We start from the raw sequence: 18,773 nt of genomic DNA, 5'->3' as shown, positions 1-18,773 counted from the left end.
GGTAGCTGCCCAGTGCTGCATGCTGATTAGCAGAGCAACCAGTATGATGAATAGACTTAATATTTCCACTCAAATAATAGTACAATTCATCGCGCTCTTCAACAATTATGGAGGAAATTTGATTTAATACTGCTGCTTTACCTTTCCTTTCCCTGCCGGTGATTTGTAGCTATATGATAACCGAGGAGACATAACTCAACATCGGTACAAGATCATTACAGTTGTTTATTGATTGTCAGATGTGTAATTTTGACAAACGATAGTCAATTAAGCGTATATTAAAGGGGTACTGTCACCTATAGCAGGGGTTTTCAAAGTGGGTGACGGGGCACCCTGGGGTGCTGCGACGGCAGTCCAGGGGTGCCACGAGATCATTTGATAATATTTGGAATTTATTTGGACACTTGAAGAAATATTTTGTATCATTTTAAACTTGAAGTACAAAGTTATTTTCAGTCAGTTCTAACCAGAATGGCTATTATCTCAACGTTTTCCTTGCAACATAATCACTAAAATATCGTCACTGTCAGGCAGAAACCTCTGTCGCACAAAACTAGTGAAAACAGCCGATGTGTGCTTGTAGATCTGCTGTTTTCACTAGTTTAGTAGGCTACATTTTATAGATGATAAATACAAAACAAACGGTTTTGGACATACAAGGTTTCCACCCGACAACGACGATATCCTTATATTTATATGCTATAAATATAAGGTGCTGGGAGTGAAAATTATAATGTAGGGGTGCCTCGGATTAAAAAAATATTTATGGGGTGCCCTGAGACAAAAAAGTTTGGGAACCCCTGACCTAAAGGGGTTGAGGGGCAGATTACACTGTGACATGAGCTTCTCTGAAAACGGTCTGAAACAGTCTGAAGCTCATGTCACAGTGTAATCTGCCACTCGCCCCCCCAACAACAGCTGACCAGTACAGTAAGTAGTCATACAGTCAGGCTATACAGATAATTAATTTGATTGGCTTATAATTGCGCATCCCCACAATGACATCATGAAAATATTAACTTGTTTTTTAAGATGATACTTAAAGTGACAGTAACCCTTTAGGTGACAGGCCCCCTTTAAGACAAAAGAGGGAAAAGAGTCTTTTTCACACCATGTGCCATCATCACAATTGCAACTTATAACAAGTGACATCACAGGCTATAATTATGAAAATGTGCGAACCTTCTATGAACACGAGTACTGATCTATCGTTCCTGAATCCAATTAAACTCATTTAGAAAGGTGTGCTCTGTGGAGCGCAAATCTCTGCCAGGGCAGGCATGCCATAACTAGGGACATGCAGAGAATGTTAGAGAGGCAGGGGCTGAAATTTCTAAAAGGGTCTTTTGGTGAAAATATCGAAAATAGCCGACCTCCAAACTCCGTACTTGATACCACACTAAACTAAGCATAAAAAGGGCAATACTGGAGAGGTGGTGTACAGCTTGGATTTCTACACAGTGAGGGCAATACTTTCAACATAAGACGCTGCTTTCAAGTTCAGGAGAGTTTGATGTTTGGACAAGGCAATTCTCTTGAATTCTGCCTTCAGGTATGGCATGGAAAGAGGGCACTTGTATTTCTTTCACCATAGTAAAAAAAACTGCATTCATGGTCTGGAGAGGGCACTTTTTACAGACAGGTAAAAGGGCAGGGGCTCAAAGCCCCCTTTGATGTCTATGTGTGCACGCAGGGGCGGAGCGTCCGGTTAAGCTGGGTAAGCGGCCGCATATAGGCCCGCGAACCGCGGGGGCCGGCCGTCAGCCTCCGACTGACTGTCAGTCTCAGTCCAAATGACCGTCAATCTGCCTGACCGTCCCCCTCCCTCGCAATTGGGTCCCCTTTCTGTATCGCGCTGCCTCTGTTACACCTATTTCCTGTTTATATTAACCTGGGTAAAATGTCGCACATTGGGAAGTAAAGGGGGACACACACTTTTTTGTGAAGGACAACAGGAAGAGCAGACAGATGTCATGGCTTGATTGGCTTCTATTCACAGACAGACAATATGTTGTTTACGTTCAGTGTAGTGAGAAGTGTAGTGGCTGCAGTGGAACCGCGCACTTTCAAAACCTTTTGTAATTTGTATCAATTAAAATATACCACAGTACCCAGGGGGCAAACCAGCCTTTTTTTAGGAAACCTGCATTTGCCCCGACATACAAAGTTGTCCACCAGAAATATTATCTATGACCCAGTAGGATCACAACCTATATGGACAACCCGGCCAATTTGTACAACAAAGTCCAATATGGCCGCCTTTAAGTCCAATATGGCCATGAATAGGGCAAAGTTTTAAACTGAGGGATATTTCCACGAAACTTCACAGGTTGATCAATGGTATACATATGAACATTTTTTGTATTGCAAGTTTCCATGAAATCCAATATGGCCGCCACAATATGGCCGCCATAATGTAAGGACCCAGAAAATAGGTTTTGCCTCTAACTTCTGAACCAGATGAGCTAAACGCAAACTTGGTGTCTATTTCATGGTGTCTGACCATGGGAGACTCAATGGAATAGCTAATTTTATTATTGGGTGTGTCTGGACCTTTATTGTGCATATTTGCAAGATGGTGGACTCCCAAAATAGAGCTTTAACATAATTTCTACCATGATTGTTGACTGCTTTTGCAAATACAAGCAATATGAATCCATTTGCTAAGATTTATGGCACAGAAGGGACTTATACCTGTATTATTCTTGAGTTTGCATGTTGTCAAAATGGCTGTAAACGAGATATTATATTTAGATAGATAGATAGATACCTTTATTATCCCAAGGGGGAAATTTAGTTGTCCAGTAGTAGCACAGCAGTATACAGTTATTTACAAAGTTACAGAGACGTAAGAAAGATAGATAAGAGGGAAAAAAACAAAGACAAGAGCAGTACAGTACCAATAAGGAGAAGGTGCATCAATAGAGGGGGCGAATAATATATAAGAATATATACATAAAGTGTCTTGCAAAAGAGACCATAGCAGTCAATGCTAGTTAGTGCAAACAAGTATCTCACTGTCAATGTTAAACAAAGCAAAAAATATTTCCTGTCCGATTCTACTGTATGTAGTTGTAGCAATGACTTCAGATAAAAATCAGAGACCAAAACAATGTATCTTAGAATTTTCTTTTTTTTTAATAAAAAAAATAATAAAAAAAGAGAGAGATTATCTCAATGAAATGAATGCAACTGCCTTTTTGGGTCTTTCACACATAGACATGCACATGCTTTCCAACAACTTCAGCTTCAGGGAAATTATAATGAACACATGATTAAAACAGGCTGCATTATAATGCAAATAATTGCTAGTCACTATCACTGTCATGTGTACCTATCCTGCTGCATCTTGTCTCCAGTCCTTGGCAACGACACCCCAAGTAGCATGCAATTCCCTTCTTCGCACATGAACAGTTTTTCTGGCAGCCTTTGATACAGCTACATGATATTGCCTTGTCCATTGATATAGGCCAGGCTGGCTCTGTAGATGGACAGGGGACTGCCTTCCCATCACTGAGAGACCATCCATATTCAGTGAAGCAAGGGATGTCTGGCTTCGCGATGTGTGCAGTTTTATGTATTATGGCTGCTAGAGCCGCTCTTTTCAGGTGCAGGCCAAAGGCATTTTCTGTAGGTGGCAGCAGCTTCAACAGGGTTGATCGGTTATTTAGGAACTTGTACACTGAGCTTTGCCAGGTCAAAGTCTTCCGAATGGTCAGCTTTTGATGCATACAGCTATTGTGAGGTCTCTAGCCTGATTCTTGACATCCTCTGAGAGGGAATAAGAGGAATTATCACCAAACACCTGAAGTGCAGGGAGATCTAGACCCATGCTGGTCTTGAACCATGCCTTCTTTCCAGTGAAAAAGGGATAGCTGGTGGTATCTCTGCCACTCAGGCTGTGAATAAAGGGCAGGGCAGTGGACCCAGTCTTAAGACAGCTGAGCAGGAACACAGGTATGTCCATTCAAAACCTGCAAAAGAATATGAAGTCTCTGCACAATATACAGCTCCTGATCCTCAAGAGTTTTTTGCTGTCTCTGAAAACAAAGCAAACCTTCTAAGATTCCTCTGTGAAGAATGGTGTCAAAATGAGACACTTAAGTCTGCTCTTGGTACAACCCATCTTTACCTGAGTGGAGGATTTAAAGAAGAGACAAGGAGTGTGGTGATCAAGGAGGGGTGTGTTGTTGATGTCAACACAACAGGAGGCCGACACAAGGGTAATTCTACACACCATCTACAGTGTCCAGGCTCACAAAGTTGACAGAGTTGTCATCCATGCTAATGACACAGACATCATCATCATGTGCCTATATCATGCTGCCACCCACCTCCTAGACCTTCCAGAGCTGTGGGTGAGAACAGAGCAGGATGCATATCTTCCTTCCTATCCATCACATGGTCTCAGCCCTTGGACTCGCACAGTGTCGTGCCCTGCCCTTTATTCACAGCCTGAGTGGCAGAGATACCACCAGCTATCCCCTTTTCACTGGAAAGAAGGCATGGTTCAAGACCAGCATGGGTCTAGATCTCCCTGCACTTCAGGAGTTTGGTGAAAATTCCTCTTATTCCCTCTCAGAGGATGTCAAGAATCAGGCTAGAGACCTCACAATAGCTGTATATGCATCAAAAGCTGACCATTCGGAGGACTTTGACCTGGCAAAGCTGAGAGTGTACAAGTTCCTAAATAATCGATCAACCTTGTTGAAGCTGCTGCCACCTACAGAAAATGCCTTTGGCCTGCACCTGAAAAGAGCTGCTCTAGCAGCCATAATAGATAAAACCGCACACATCGCGAAGCCTGACATCCCTTGCTTCACTGAATATGGATGGTCTCTCAGTGATGGGAAGGCAGTCCCCTGTCCATCTACAGAGCCAGCCTGGCCTATATCAATGGACAAGGCAATATCATGTAGCTGTATCAAAGGCTGCCAGAAAAACTGTTCATGTGCGAAGAAGGGAATTGCATGCTACTTGGGGTGTCGTTGCCAAGGACTGGAGACAAGATGCAGCAGGATAGGTACACATGACAGTGATAGTGAATAGCAATAATTTGCATTATAATGCAGCCTGTTTTAATCATGTGTTCATTATAATTTCCCTTAAGCTGAAGTTGTTGGAAAGCATGTGCATGTCTATGTGTGAAAGACCCAAAAAGGCAGTTCTTTTTTTTTTAATTAAAAAATAATTTCTAAGATACATTGTTTTGGTCTCTGATTTTATCTGAAGTCATTGCTACAACTACATACAGTAGAATTGTACAGGAAATATAATATCTTGTTTACAGCCATTTTGACAACATGCAAACTCAAGAATAATATAGGTATAAGTCCCTTCTGTGCCATAAATCTTAGCAAATGGATTCATATTGCTTGTATTTGCAAAAGCAGTCAACAATCATGGTAGAAATTGTGTTAAAGCTCTATTTCGGGAGTCCACCATCTTGTAAATATGCACAATAAAGGTCCAGACACACCCAATAATAAAATTAGCTATTCCATTGAGTCTCCCATGGTCAGACACCAGAAATAGACACCAAGTTTGCGTTTCTAGCTCATCTGGTTCAGAAGTTAGAGGCATGGGTCCTTACATTATGGCGGCCATATTGTGGCGGCCATATTGGATTTCATGGAAACTTGCAATACAAAAAATGTTCATATGTATACCATTGATCAACCTGTGAAGTTTTGTGGAAATATCCCTCAGTTTAAAATTTTGCCCTATTCACGGCCATATTGGACTTAAAGGCGGCCATATTGGACTTTGTTGTACAAATTGACCGGGTTGTCCATATAGGTTGTGATCCTACTGGGTCATAGATAATATTTCTGGTGGACAACTTTGTATGTCGGGGCAAATGCAGCACACTTTCCTTTGCCCCCTGGGTACAGACACTTTCAAACGAGACAGGCAGCAATGCACAACACAAGCAAGCAATTAAGGCATTAATCATGACGGTGGATATTGAACAATTATGCCAGGGAGGAAACTATACAATGATTATCATCAAGGATACTTTCTGATTTTGGAACTGGAACAGAGTTGTAGGGTATGAAAAATGTATTACCGTGGTGTGAAAAGCTACGGACTCGGATGGCAAAAAGATTATTATAGTAGAAAAACGTTTATATTGTAAAATGTTTATTGAAAAGCTCATACAGAGATAACATTCTGCTGTATTGTATTGCATTAACCATCAAAGTCAAACATTCACAATTCAGACTGTGAAAATCGGCTCCTCGTAATGTGTTTCACAATAGACTACAGTCCATTACTGACTGAGGTCTTTTGCCTCGCTGGGGAATAAAAAACACTACATTTCCCATCAAGCTTAGCGGCCACATCCGTGTCTCTTTGCTCTACAATTCTCTACACTGTGCGCCAGACGCAAGAGAGCGATAGCCGATCACTGTAAACAGCTAGCAACGTTAGCCTCAATTGCTGTTTGGATTAAACTTGGATTAAACATCACCAACGCACACGCCCCGGTAAATTCAATGCATTTACCGTAATAGTGTTGTGGTGTATAATGACAATGGAAAATGTCACTGGAGTCAAGCCATCCGACTTTGAAACGGGAGATGTGCTAAAATGATCTGATAGTAGACCTCAACATTCATCCGCCTGGGCATGTCCACACAAATCTCAATTAATTGTTGTGACCATACATACCTACAGTAGTGTTCATGTACCGGCTTGGCATGAAAATGTTTCACATCAATATACACTATCGCAGTGTCAAGCTATTGTGGTTGTCAAATATGAGCTTTGCATGCTTTTCACTTGCAATTGCTCGGACATAGTGATCTCTTTAAATGTCACCAATAAGAACAAAACTATTTAACAAGAACAATGTTGGTGTGACTAAGGGATTCGCTGAAAAAAACATTATCAAATAATATTCTCATCAAATATTATTTGATAATGGCCTCCACCAAGTAGTCCCGAGCCAGAGGGACAAAGTCCCATCGTGCATTGTGCAAAAGGAGTGCGGCAGTTCCGGCGCCGCAGCCAAGAGTGATCTACAAGCTCACAATGGTTGCGACGCGACATGAGCTTGTATGTCTGCTGTTCTCCAGAAGTGTCCCACAAATAAATTCTACAGTAAATTCTCACGGAAACAGGTTGATAAATCCCATAAACTGTTAGAAAAGCTTGCACCTGATTGGCTAGTTCCTTGTGGGCCCAAAAATGTTAACACTTTGACTGCCAAACGTTAAAATGTCTGTGAACGTCTTGGGCACTCCATGTGTTGAACATGTTTTGGGGGGATGTAGTGCCTTTTTTCTGGAGCAACATTTCTGTGTTTCTGGGACAACGAAACAGTCAACAGTGTAGGGTAAAATCATTTTCTTCTGCAAGCTGTCTTCAAGTGAACTGTAAAATTCAAGGTCTGCCAGTTTTAATGATTGGATTTCTTTGCTTTACAATTAGGAGAAATCGCAAACTATGGGGTGTTGTTCAAATGCACCAACGCCGTTTAAAGTTGCCAAGCTTCTATCGGGTGAGCTGTAAACGGTGGCTTGTTAGAGAATACAGAGAGTTGGCTGGTGGTAAAGATCATTAGAGTCATACTGCAGCCTGCGGGCTCTATTACAGAACAGACTGGAGATCGCAGTCAGGAAATAAAGTCCATTGTGGGCGGCCAATTAGTGTTGTGTGTGTTTTTGTGTTTGGGACTCGTTCTACGTTTATTACTTCACTGGATTCCACCATTACTTTAATAACTCCCTCAGTCTTCAATTGAATGCTAACTTTCCCCCCCGTTGGTTTGTTATTTGTTATGATAGAACTACAAACTCTAAACATTGGTTTATTCCATACACTGTTATGTGTATTCTATGTGCCGGAGGATATCAGTGTACAGTAAAAGTATCTCTCATAGATAAATACAGAATAATACAGCAGATGCAGTTTCTCACTGTACAGTTCTGCTAGGAATATGTACAGACACACACACATGGACACACACTTGCACTCATACACCTCTTTTTCCTGTCTTATGGAGCAGAGAAATTGTCTGCACTGCAAAAAGTTCACCCCCAAAATGCCTTTTTTTTCTATTGATCACTCACGCCATGGAGACTTGAGTTCAATAATATTGATCCGGAATCAATGGAGGTAAATTTACTATAATCTATTTTTTCTTAGGAATGCGACAAATTCAAAAAAAATATTATTGAACTCAAGTCTCCATGGCGTGAGTGATCACGCCATCAATAGAAAAAAAACAGCCTTTTGGGGGTGAACTACTCCTTTAATTTAACTTGCAGGTCAATTTTTTAACACTGTATTTGACTTTTCATTTGATAATAAATGCTTTAAGAGTCTTCATTAAGATGGTCGGTATATCAGAGTACATCTGTCCATTGACTGTAAATGTCTGTCTGTCCCCGTGTCCCTGTAGCGGAGCTAAAGGAGCACCTTCAGAGCTTCGTGGCAGAGACCAACGGCCAGCATGGTCCAGATTTCATCAAGCTGGTGCGCCATGATAAGCAGGAAGGTCTGATCAGATCCCGTGTCAGCGGATGGAGGGCATCGTCTGCCCCTGTGGTTGCTCTGTTTGATGCCCACGTGGAGTTCAACGTTGGATGGTGAGTGTCTGGCTTCATTTCATGCTCTATCCATTCCTGCATGAAAGATACTGTGTGCTAGTAGGGCTGGGCCTGCCTGGGTGATATGGACAAAATGATAAATCACAATATTTTGACCAAATACCTCAATAATCTCGTATTGTGACCGTAATATAAATTATATTTTCTTTTTAACTTTATCAAAAATAGCCCAAATTACAAGCTCACAACTCGTCCGCATCATGAGCTTGTAGATCAGCTGATATAGCTATTTTTGGAAGTATGAAATAAGACTTACGTGATTATAACTAGGAAAAGACAACACTTGTCATATCACAACATTATTATCCAAAATCCCAGACAATATCTAATCTCATACCACAATATTCTATGATATGTGTGACATCACTGTGTGACATCACAGCTATGTCACATCCTCAGAGCAGGGATCTCCAAATAAGAGCATAAAAGGCTGACACATCACTGTGACATCACAGGCGACATCACAGTATTGTCAGATACTCAGAGCAGGGATCTCCATATATGGGCATAAAAGGGATCTCCATATATGGGCATAAAAGGGATCCATATATGGCCAGGACAGATGGCCAAGACAGATGGCCAAGACAGATGGCGCGACCTCGCCCATTAAGCCGAGGTCGCTTTTCGCCCCTTAGGCGTCTTACTGGTATTAGCCCTAGTCTGTGCACATACAGTATAAATACTGTGTGTGATACTGCTATGCTGTTCTAATAAATCATGCATACACAGAATGGCCATAATTGAGCAGCTGTCAATGTCCTGAATTACAGACTCAGCTTTGACAGCTTATTTAGCACAAGACAAAAGTGACGGCCATTTGATGAGACATGGCTTGTTGTCTCTAGTGAAAACACACAATGACAGGACAGTTAAGGTAGGATTCTTTCAAAGTGGGGTCCGGGGGCCCTTGGGGGGGGGGGGGGGGGGGGGGGGGGGGCAAAATGTGTTAATATAGCTTCGAAATGAGTTTAACCACTTTTTTTAGAGTTTACACGCTGAGGAAGGCCTGTCGGGCCGAAACGTCTGTTCTGACGGCTGCTGGGGGGAATACTTTAAACAAACAAGAAGAATTCATTCTAAAGTGAGTGCTGGCGTCCTTGTTCTACGTTAAATTTTTAACCACTTTATCCCTATTTTTTACTTTCACCCAACAACAAGTTGATATCTTGAATGATGTTCCCAATTTTGAAACAGTTGAATAATTTTAAAACATTTTAACAACACAAAATCTTCTGTTATGGGGGTTCCTGGCACAACATATTTTCAGATGGTGGTCCGTCGCACAATACATATCATTTTAAGGGTCCTTGATATGAAAATGTGAGAGAACCACTGCAATAGATTTTTTTTTTTGCTTTAGACCAGTGTGGTCGTTGCAAGCCAGAACATGTTCACAAACACCCCTCAATGTTTTCCTTTGATTGCTGTGTATGATGACTTTTCTACCATTCTAGTACACATGCCCAGCTAGCGTGACAGTAAAATCACCCATCAGCGAGTTGCTTAATTATAATGAGGAAACAAAATATAAAGGCATATTTGACACATCATTGCCGGAACCAGAGAACGAGAGGTGATCGAGGCAACTGTTGCAGTTCATATGAGTTCAGGGCTCTCATGCAGATCTGCATGAGAGCCTCCATGGCAATTAGGTTTGTTCTCTTCTCCACAATGCTGTATATGTAGATTCTGGTTCCTAAAAAATGTAAGTGGAATTGAAAAGTGGTGAAGTGGAATTGGAGATGATGGTGAGTAGTCCACTCTTCTTCACTGAAGTGTGTGGTTTGGTTAACCCTCAAAGACCTGGAACGCGCCCGAGTCGCGTTAGATTTGACCACTTTAACCATTATTTTATGCTTTAACTATTGAAAAATAGCAGATATAAAAGCTCACAGTGCGGCACCGAGTGCCGCGCTGCGAGCTTGTAGATCTGCTATTTTTGAAAAATCATGAAAATGTGTGCAAGTCTTTGAATATCTTTGACCCGATCTTTGACTCGACTTCTAAATCCTTCCTCTAAATCAGCTGTTCTCAAACTTTTTCATGTCAAGGACCCCCAAAATTACATTTATTTGGCTGCAGACCCCCATCTCAAAATATGTTGTTCCAGGGACCCCCCAGAAGCAGAGATTTGAGTTCCAAAAGTTTGCTTTGAAAAATATATATTGAAAAATGTGCACACATTTTCACGATTTTTCAAAAATAGCAGATCTACAAGCTCGCAGTGCGGCACTCGGTGCCGCGCTGTGAGCTTGTATATCTGCTATTTTTCAATAGTTAAAGCATTCAATAATTCTAGGACTAAATGGCGTAACAGTGGTTGAAAACGGAAATGGATATTTGCAAGTCGTTGGTGTCGGACAGAAACCTTACTTAACTCTGTGAATGAATACCCTACTTCTTCATGCAAGAGTGTCACGCAAAAGTAGCGAAAATAGACGATCTACATGCTCACAACACGCCGTTATGCGACGCATTGTTAGCTTTTAGATCTGCTATTTTAGCTATTTTACAAAAACATCAAAGTGAGACTGGTTAAGTCTGTATGTTGGGTTAATACATATTGCACCAATGAAAGGTTTGGACATACAAGGTTTCCACCTTACAGCTATGAAGTATTGGTCATTCATGAATCATGCCGTGCCGTCTCATAATATATACCACCATCATCAATGACAAAAACTTGTAATTATACATATCGTCACTGTCGGTCGCAAATCTTGTATGCCTGTATGCTCAATTGGACAAAATAACCTGTAGTTTAACTTTGTATGTACCGTAGTCATATGCTCACGTTTATACAATTAATTTAAAGCTATACTGTGTAAGTTCAACTAGTGGTCAGTAGCGGTATTGCTTTTTTCGGCCGTTTTTCGGCCGGAGTCGTCGCGGACCACCGCCGCGGACCACCGGAGCGGCGCCGCAAACCACCGCGACCGATAGTAATCCGTGGAGGGGTAGAACGCATGGTAGAACGTAATTTTCTGGCCAGGATTTGTGGATTAAGAGGTTAAAATCCTTCACCATGGTAAACACTGTAGCCAAGCGGAGGCGCTTCCTGGAGACCAGAGCAGATAAGCTGTGATTGGCCGGTAGTGTACCATGTGTGCATGATCGGCGATGTGATTGGGCAACGTATACACAACGTATACAGATGATGCAGATTACGTCATTTTGGCGCCAAATCCGGTCCACGGCCAGGATCATAGAAAACATATAAAGAGAAGGCTTCAGAAGCTGAAAATAACGGAGTGGGTGTTCTAAAACTTTAGCGATTTAACAGTTAGGACAATTTTAAGATTTGTTTTATAAAAAAAGTTACATGGTACAACTTTAAGCCCACAGACAGACTTAACCACTTTAACTTTAACACAATGTGTAAAACAGCAGTGCTTGCCAATTGGCTATTTCTACGCAACACTCATTACAACGGAGTAGAGCGTTGATTTACAAAAAAACTAAAAGTTGAAATATGGAGATACAAGCTTTGTACCACAGGGATGCTGACAGAACCCTCGCTAAAAACCCCAGGGCAAAAATCCACTCGTCCGAGACAGTTTGCCCTCCAGGCCCCCAAGCTGTGGAATAAACTCCCTGTCACACTTAGAACAACTGACTCACTCACTATAGCTTTCGCCGTGGACTGAAGACTCACCTTTTCAGACTCCACCAAAACCCTTTTTGCACTACTGGAAAATCAATGTCCATACATGAAGCTAGTTAGCATTTGTTTTTTAGGTTTTTTAGAAACCTTTTTTTATTATTTAATTTTTTCTTTACAGATTATATTGTTTTTCTAGATAGATATTCATTTGCATTTTATTATATTGCTGTTGATGTACTGACATTTAATCTTGTTTATTATTGTGATATTGTATCTGCTTATTGTAAATCGCTTTGGATTAAAAGCGTCTGCTAAATGCCTAAACTGTAAACTGTACCTGAAAGTTGCAATATTGGATAAATACTACACAAATGAGCACTGGCGTGGTGAGTGGGACTCACTATGGTGATGCATGTGAACTGTTATATAATGCCTTACATTTTACATGTCAGTTATACAAGAGGAAAGAAGGCGATGCAGAGTTCATTGAGCCACGTTTGGTGACATACCGTGCATAGTCTCACAATCTAGGTTGGAAACTGTAATGAGCTTGGAGTTACTGAATGCCCTTTCACCTTTTAAAGCACTCCTCTAAGCCGCCCGGAACCCTCCTCAGGTCCTAAGCCCAAGAAGTTACCAGATCTCTTTTTAATAAACACTGTCACTAACACTACACTATACCTTTAAGTTAACACAAACAGGTGTTATAACCTTTCTTATTTGTATAAACCTACTATTACTGTATATGCACCTATTACTGTACAAATACAACTTTCTCTGAATAAAGACTGAACTGTCTATGAAACCCTCTTTAACTGGTGAATATTATTACTATCTACAGCGACTTTATTTTATAGACCAAGAATATTGCACCTTTCTTGAGAAATGTAGACCATAGGTCTGGATGGAGAATGCCAAAACCACAAAGACAATATAAAGTGTGAAACTGTTACCTTGTAGCTTTCTCCCAGGGACTGTTTTTTGGAGAAAAGCAGCTTGACTTATTTGATACAAAAGAGCCCACTGCGGACAAACTGTCCGTCCGGTTAGGGTTGGGAATTTGTATTTTATTGTCTGCCAAGCATACCCAACTGACACCTGCACGCGCAGTGTCAGTCACTGAGAAGGTGAAAGACTTTTTAAATTAAGAAAATATACTTGTTGATTCTTACCAAAAGTCTAACTCAGCTCCAACAGCCAGAAGTTGCTTTGAGTGCCCTGAGATGCTAACACCTCTTTCCCATGGAAGCGGAACTTCCCCGAAGGGAAGTTAAAAAGTCAAAACCTTAAAAGTTGTAAACTCTAGAAAATGAATTCAGACAGACACCAAGCAAAAGTGAATTAAAAAGCTTTAGTGAATAAAAACAGTTACAAATTATAAGCTCACCAATACAGAAATTGGCAATGAAAATTAAAAAGAAGTACAGTATGTGTACTTAACTAAAAAACAGAGTCAAAACTCTCTCTAAGTAGACAGAAAAGAACTGCCCAGAGCTACGGATACACAGCCTTTTATAGGGTGCTCCGCTACAACATCTCAATAGAGTTACACACACACAGCTTCAGTTTAGCACACACACATTTGGCACGCGCTTGTGCACGTACATGCATGAACATGCACGATGTTTCGCAATGGAGACAGTTCAAGGCCAGACCAACTCCCCAGTCCACGTGAATTTGGGGAGTTCTCCGGTTCACATGTTAGAAGTCGACATGTTGCCCTTTACTCCCTCCGGAAACGGTATCTCATGTTGGCAATAAGAAGATAACGGTTCGTTAGCGCGATACAGGAATGCCGGGGAGTCGATGATACAGCCTGGCACCATCTACAACCCCCCCTTTTTCACCCCAAGTCCAAGGCCGTGCCTCGCAGGTGCAGGCAACGAAGCGGCTAGTGGAAACAGTATGTCATGTTCTTAACTATGAGTACATTCAGTTTTTAACCTTTACCCATGTCAGTGAAGAAACCACGTATATATGTAGTTCTCGCATGCACATACAGTATATCAAAAATACAGCATACATTATACGGTATATCAGAAATCAACAGCCTATGCTTAAAGGAAGCTTTTCTACATTTGCAGTATATATGCATCTACAGTACTAGCACACTATTTGCAGTATATATGCATCTACAGTACTAGCACACTAACTGCTTAATAAAATGTATGTCCCTTTTTGTTGATTAACATATGGAGAATATATTGGGCCATAACATTATTTCTTCACCAGCTCACTGGCGAGGAACGTGGTTGCGTTTCTCCTTCCTCTTCCCTGCTTGCTTCTCCTTTGGTGCAGGGGTCACAGGGGTGGTGGGTGCCTGGGCTGGAGCCGGCACTGGAGCTGGTGCAGGGTACAGTGGTTGCAGGTTTTGCATGGGATAAAAGGCCATGTGAGGCCCAAGCTGTGCCACCGGAGCTTGCATCTGCTGCAGAGGTTGTTGTTGGGGTGTTGGCGGTGGTGGCATGGCTTGGCGATCCGCAGTGGCAGTGGGTCCAGGTGACTGCTGTCTATCTGAGCCCACGGATCCTCTGCGCTTCTCCTGGCGGTTGTCTCCCTTGCGGCGGGCATCACGGTGGTCCCGGTCATTGTAGTATGGTTTGAAGGACCTGGGTGCCACACCCTTGGGGTCACGAGCAGGTGCTCCGGGGCCCCTAACACCCCCTCTGGCACCATGGTTCTTCTCGAGTGCAGCCACAACATCATCGGATGGCCACACTTTGGGGTCTCGAGTAACCTCTCGAATCCCCTGGGAATTCTTCTCCCATTTTCCCCGGATCATCCTGGGGCCCAGGATGGTTTCCAGGATGCCGAAGCGGTTTCGCCCTGCTGCCTGGGTCTCGATAGTCGCCCACACTTCGCCAGACTGGTAGCGTAGGTTGTTTTGCATGACCCTGTAGGTGGTCACGCACACAGGAACGATGGAGCGCCAGTTGTTTCCCACCAAGCGGCTGTAGATCACCGACCGCTTGATGGAAACAGTTTTCAGCAGCACGTAGGTCTCCCAGTTGGGTGTCAGGAACGGATCTTTGTTGGACATATGCCCTCTGCGAATGCCCACGATGTCCTCCCAGACCTGGGGGATTTTCAGGCTGTCATCGGCGATTTTAGCACCTTTAGTATTATACAGCTGCATTCTGGGCATCCCAGCCTCCTCGTCCTCGTCGTCTTGGGTATCGGCAGGGGGAGGAATCACCACCCTCCAGACTGCCCCTCCTTCGAGCCCAGAGGGCTCAGAGTGTTCATCCATTGGAGCCGGAGTGGTTGCTCCACTCCGGTCCTCCTCCGGTTGGCCCTCGGAAAGTAAGTCATTTTCCTCAGGATCCATGGCAAGAAGATTGTCATCGTCCATGTCATCCAGGCTGATGATCTGCTCTTGTCTCTCGCTGGCCATGGCTAGGTCGTAGATGGGTTTAAATTCTTCACGCAGAATATTAAGTGCCTGAGCAACGTCCATATAACAGCCAACGGGAGTTATGACAAGAGCTAGCCTGAGGGGCTCCTTTTATGCAGCGCCTCAGGCCACGGCTCCTCCTCATGGGAGGGGACGCCCCTCCCTCTGAGCTCCTCCTCTCTTTGCACACATCCATTTCAGCATGTCCTTGAGAGCTCTGCCCACGCCCCCTAATAGGCCCAGGCGGTACAGTACTGAGAACACGATAAGCCATCCCAGTAACATCAAACAAGGGATAGCCCATTTGAGCACACCTGCTACAACTCTCCAGGAGGTCTGAAATACAGATGTGACTTCTTCGAACGCTTCTATAGTCCCTTCCTTTACGGACTCTCCTATGTCGATAGCCGCGTAACCTACTATTGAGGTTAACAGAAATGTGGCCGACTTGAAATCACCCCAGCCGGTCCTAGGCTTTTTCCTGTAATCCGCCTCAGGCCATCGGTTAGGGTGACACGTACCATTAGTCATGTTGACTGCATGAGTTTTGGGGTACACGGCCTGCATGGAGAATGTTCGGGCCGTCCATCCGATTCCCGGATTCAATGATGGCCTCCCTGAGACTAGGTAATCAGATGGGGGAGCCCATGGTGTGCCGAAGTCCATGAACACTGAATCACATGGCCCTAAAAGGGCTCCCACCCAACCAGCCTGTCCACAGGTGCCATAACAATGGCAATTGCCTTTGCCGTTGTTGTTACAAAATGGACCGTTGGCAAATCCCCAACGATTCAGTAGGTACGCATCGGGCGGCCAGAAGTAAGGAAACCCCTTGTCCAAGAGCCTAGCTGACACAGAGTCAAGGGGTCCACACCGTTCAGTCCGCCCTGCCCAGTCTAGGGTGTCCTGCTTCGGTCCTAGTGGAGACGTAGGGGAGGCCTGGTAGCAACGTACCAACATTGCCGGTGCCCCTACTCCCTCTGTTGGGTTGACAAACTCACTTTCTTGTCTTCCTATCACAGGCCTCCACCTCCAGGAATCATATTTTTTCTCCAACACAGGAGAGTCATACCAGTGCATGTTGTTCCATGCATGCTCCTGGGGAGGAGGATTGCGTGTGACATAATATCGTGCCACCATTTTCTTAGCGTCACAACCTATTTCGGCAGCTTGGTCCCTTTTAAGGGGACCCCAATTGATCCATGCGACCTCATGACCATTGCCCTCGGTCACGTGGGTTCTGGTTCTGGTGGAAGCTATATCCACCATGGCAGAAGTTGCCTCATCCACATGGGTTGCTGGATGAGTGTCTTGGGTTGTACACTGGCTTTGATCTTCCAAGGTACAATACTGCTTTCCTCTGATACCATATGTAGTCTGAGGATACGCTCCCACCTGGGCTCCTGTGGCCTTGTACGTAGGTTCCAACCCCCAGCGCATGATAAAACCAGTGTCGGTTTTCTTCGCTAATATGAGGGGTGGAGGAAGAGAGATTTTTCCTTGGTTCCGATCGTCTTCTGGTAGTCTAGAGAACGGCTTTTGGGGGTCTTCCCTCTTCCAATCCAATATCCATTCCCGAACAGGCCTTTCAGTCTTGTCCGGATTGATATTAGGGTTCGGCCTGGTCTCTTCTGGAGGATCTTTGTTATTTCCCCCCAGAGTGACCATGAAGGAGCCCGGGTAAAGAGTAGGGTTGGCCCCTGATGTCCCTTCACCCCGCCCGATTAATTGGCGCCATGAATACAGTTGGAATCCCAAAACTTGGGCCGCAAACTGTTGATGAAGGAACATCTTCAGCCTTTCCTCCTCTGTGTTCCCAGGTCTAACCCAGCACTTATCGAGGAGTTTCACTTCTTCGTTCGTCAGGCCCAAACCCGCATAGTTTTTTATGTTGTTTAAAGGCCCTTCATGATCCCATTTACCCCACGAGGTCTGTGAGGCTGTCAAGTCAGGGAACACCCTAAACCTCCTCAGCATAGTTCTGAAGTCTACTCTGCATGAGGATTGACCAGGGATTATAGTCCCATTCGTGCGGACAGTTAGGGAGTCACGTGGGATCCCCATCCGTTTTCCTTCACGACAGATGGGTATTAGTTCCCCCATCTTGTTCGCTAGGCGTTTGATGACTTTCTCCACCGTAAGTCCCCTCCATGGGAGGTCGGTGGGGTCGAGCTTGGCTGCTACACACGTGAGCAATGAATCAACCACCTTGGTTCCCCATGGACCCTCTATTGCCCCAACCTGGTCAGCTGATAACACCGGAGTGTCCATGTAGTATAGAGTTTTCCCACCAGCGAGCGGCCGATTTTTCATCCACAGCAAGCCGGGTGGGTAGGAGTACATCTTCTTGCCTGGCTTGGTTATCCCCACAATCCACTTAAACCATTTGGTAGTGATTCTGTGGGGACAGCCACCCGCTTGGTCGGTGACCGGTGGTGGCTTGTAGCCGGGCGTAGCCCTCCTTGCTCTCGAGGAAGAGGAATTATTCCTCAGTGGTGACACGTAGCTCAGCAGCGCTTGGAGTTCCCTCTCAGGGGACGGTGGCCAAACAGTGAGCAAAGTCACTTTTTCAGCGGCTATATCCCCTTCCAAGGCTAACTCTCTGCGATGTATCCTTAGTTCCACCGCCTCGGCTCCATCCACCGAGGCATCGGAGCAATTTGATATATCTTCCCACAGTCCCCATTCCTTCTCACTGCTGTAGCGAAATCGGGCAGTGACCGTGGTACATTGGTATATTTTTTGAATCCCTTTGGCCAGTTTGACGCTTGTAGATATCTCCCCGACAGGGTCGGATGGGTAGACTCTCAGTACTACCGCCCCCTCTGCCCCCTGGGATACCTCGTCTACTTGGTCACTGAGATCCTGCCATGTGATATGACCGTTACAACCATGTCTAGGTTCAAGCACCCAACACTCAGGTTCCGTGCTGGCTATTGAACATTCTGGGGGCTCACCCCAGCCGCCTGCGGGCGGGCTACTGCCCAGTGCTGTGGCCTTATAATTATTATAGGCCAACCACCGGTCAGTGAGATTTTCAGGAACACAGGGGATAGGGCTGGTTATACGTGCGTATACTACCGGCACCCCCTCATGCTCTCTGATAGTTGGGTCTCTGAATTCCCATTCCGTGCGAGTCTTGGGGTACTTGAGGGCC

The 18,773-nt window shown here is 44.1% G+C and overlaps 1 protein-coding gene across 1 annotated transcript in view; it reads left to right on the top strand.

Moving 5' to 3' along the window:
- The window catches only part of galnt18a (UDP-N-acetyl-alpha-D-galactosamine:polypeptide N-acetylgalactosaminyltransferase 18a), a gene marked incomplete at its 3' end in the record, with an annotated part of 227,158 nt that overhangs the window by 108,252 nt on the left and 100,133 nt on the right, over window positions 1-18,773 (top strand). Inside the window, exon 4 of the mRNA XM_080736116.1 lies at window positions 8,411-8,597. Coding sequence (XP_080592242.1) covers window positions 8,411-8,597 — 187 coding nt within the window. The remainder of the gene's footprint in view (window positions 1-8,410; window positions 8,598-18,773) is intronic.

This window comes from Nannobrachium achirus (genome assembly GCF_963921795.1).
Source record: "Nannobrachium achirus genome assembly, chromosome: 11".
NCBI lineage: Eukaryota > Metazoa > Chordata > Actinopteri > Myctophiformes > Myctophidae > Nannobrachium > Nannobrachium achirus.
The sequence above is the reverse complement of the archived record's forward strand: the minus strand, read 5'-3'. Positions and strand labels throughout refer to the sequence as shown.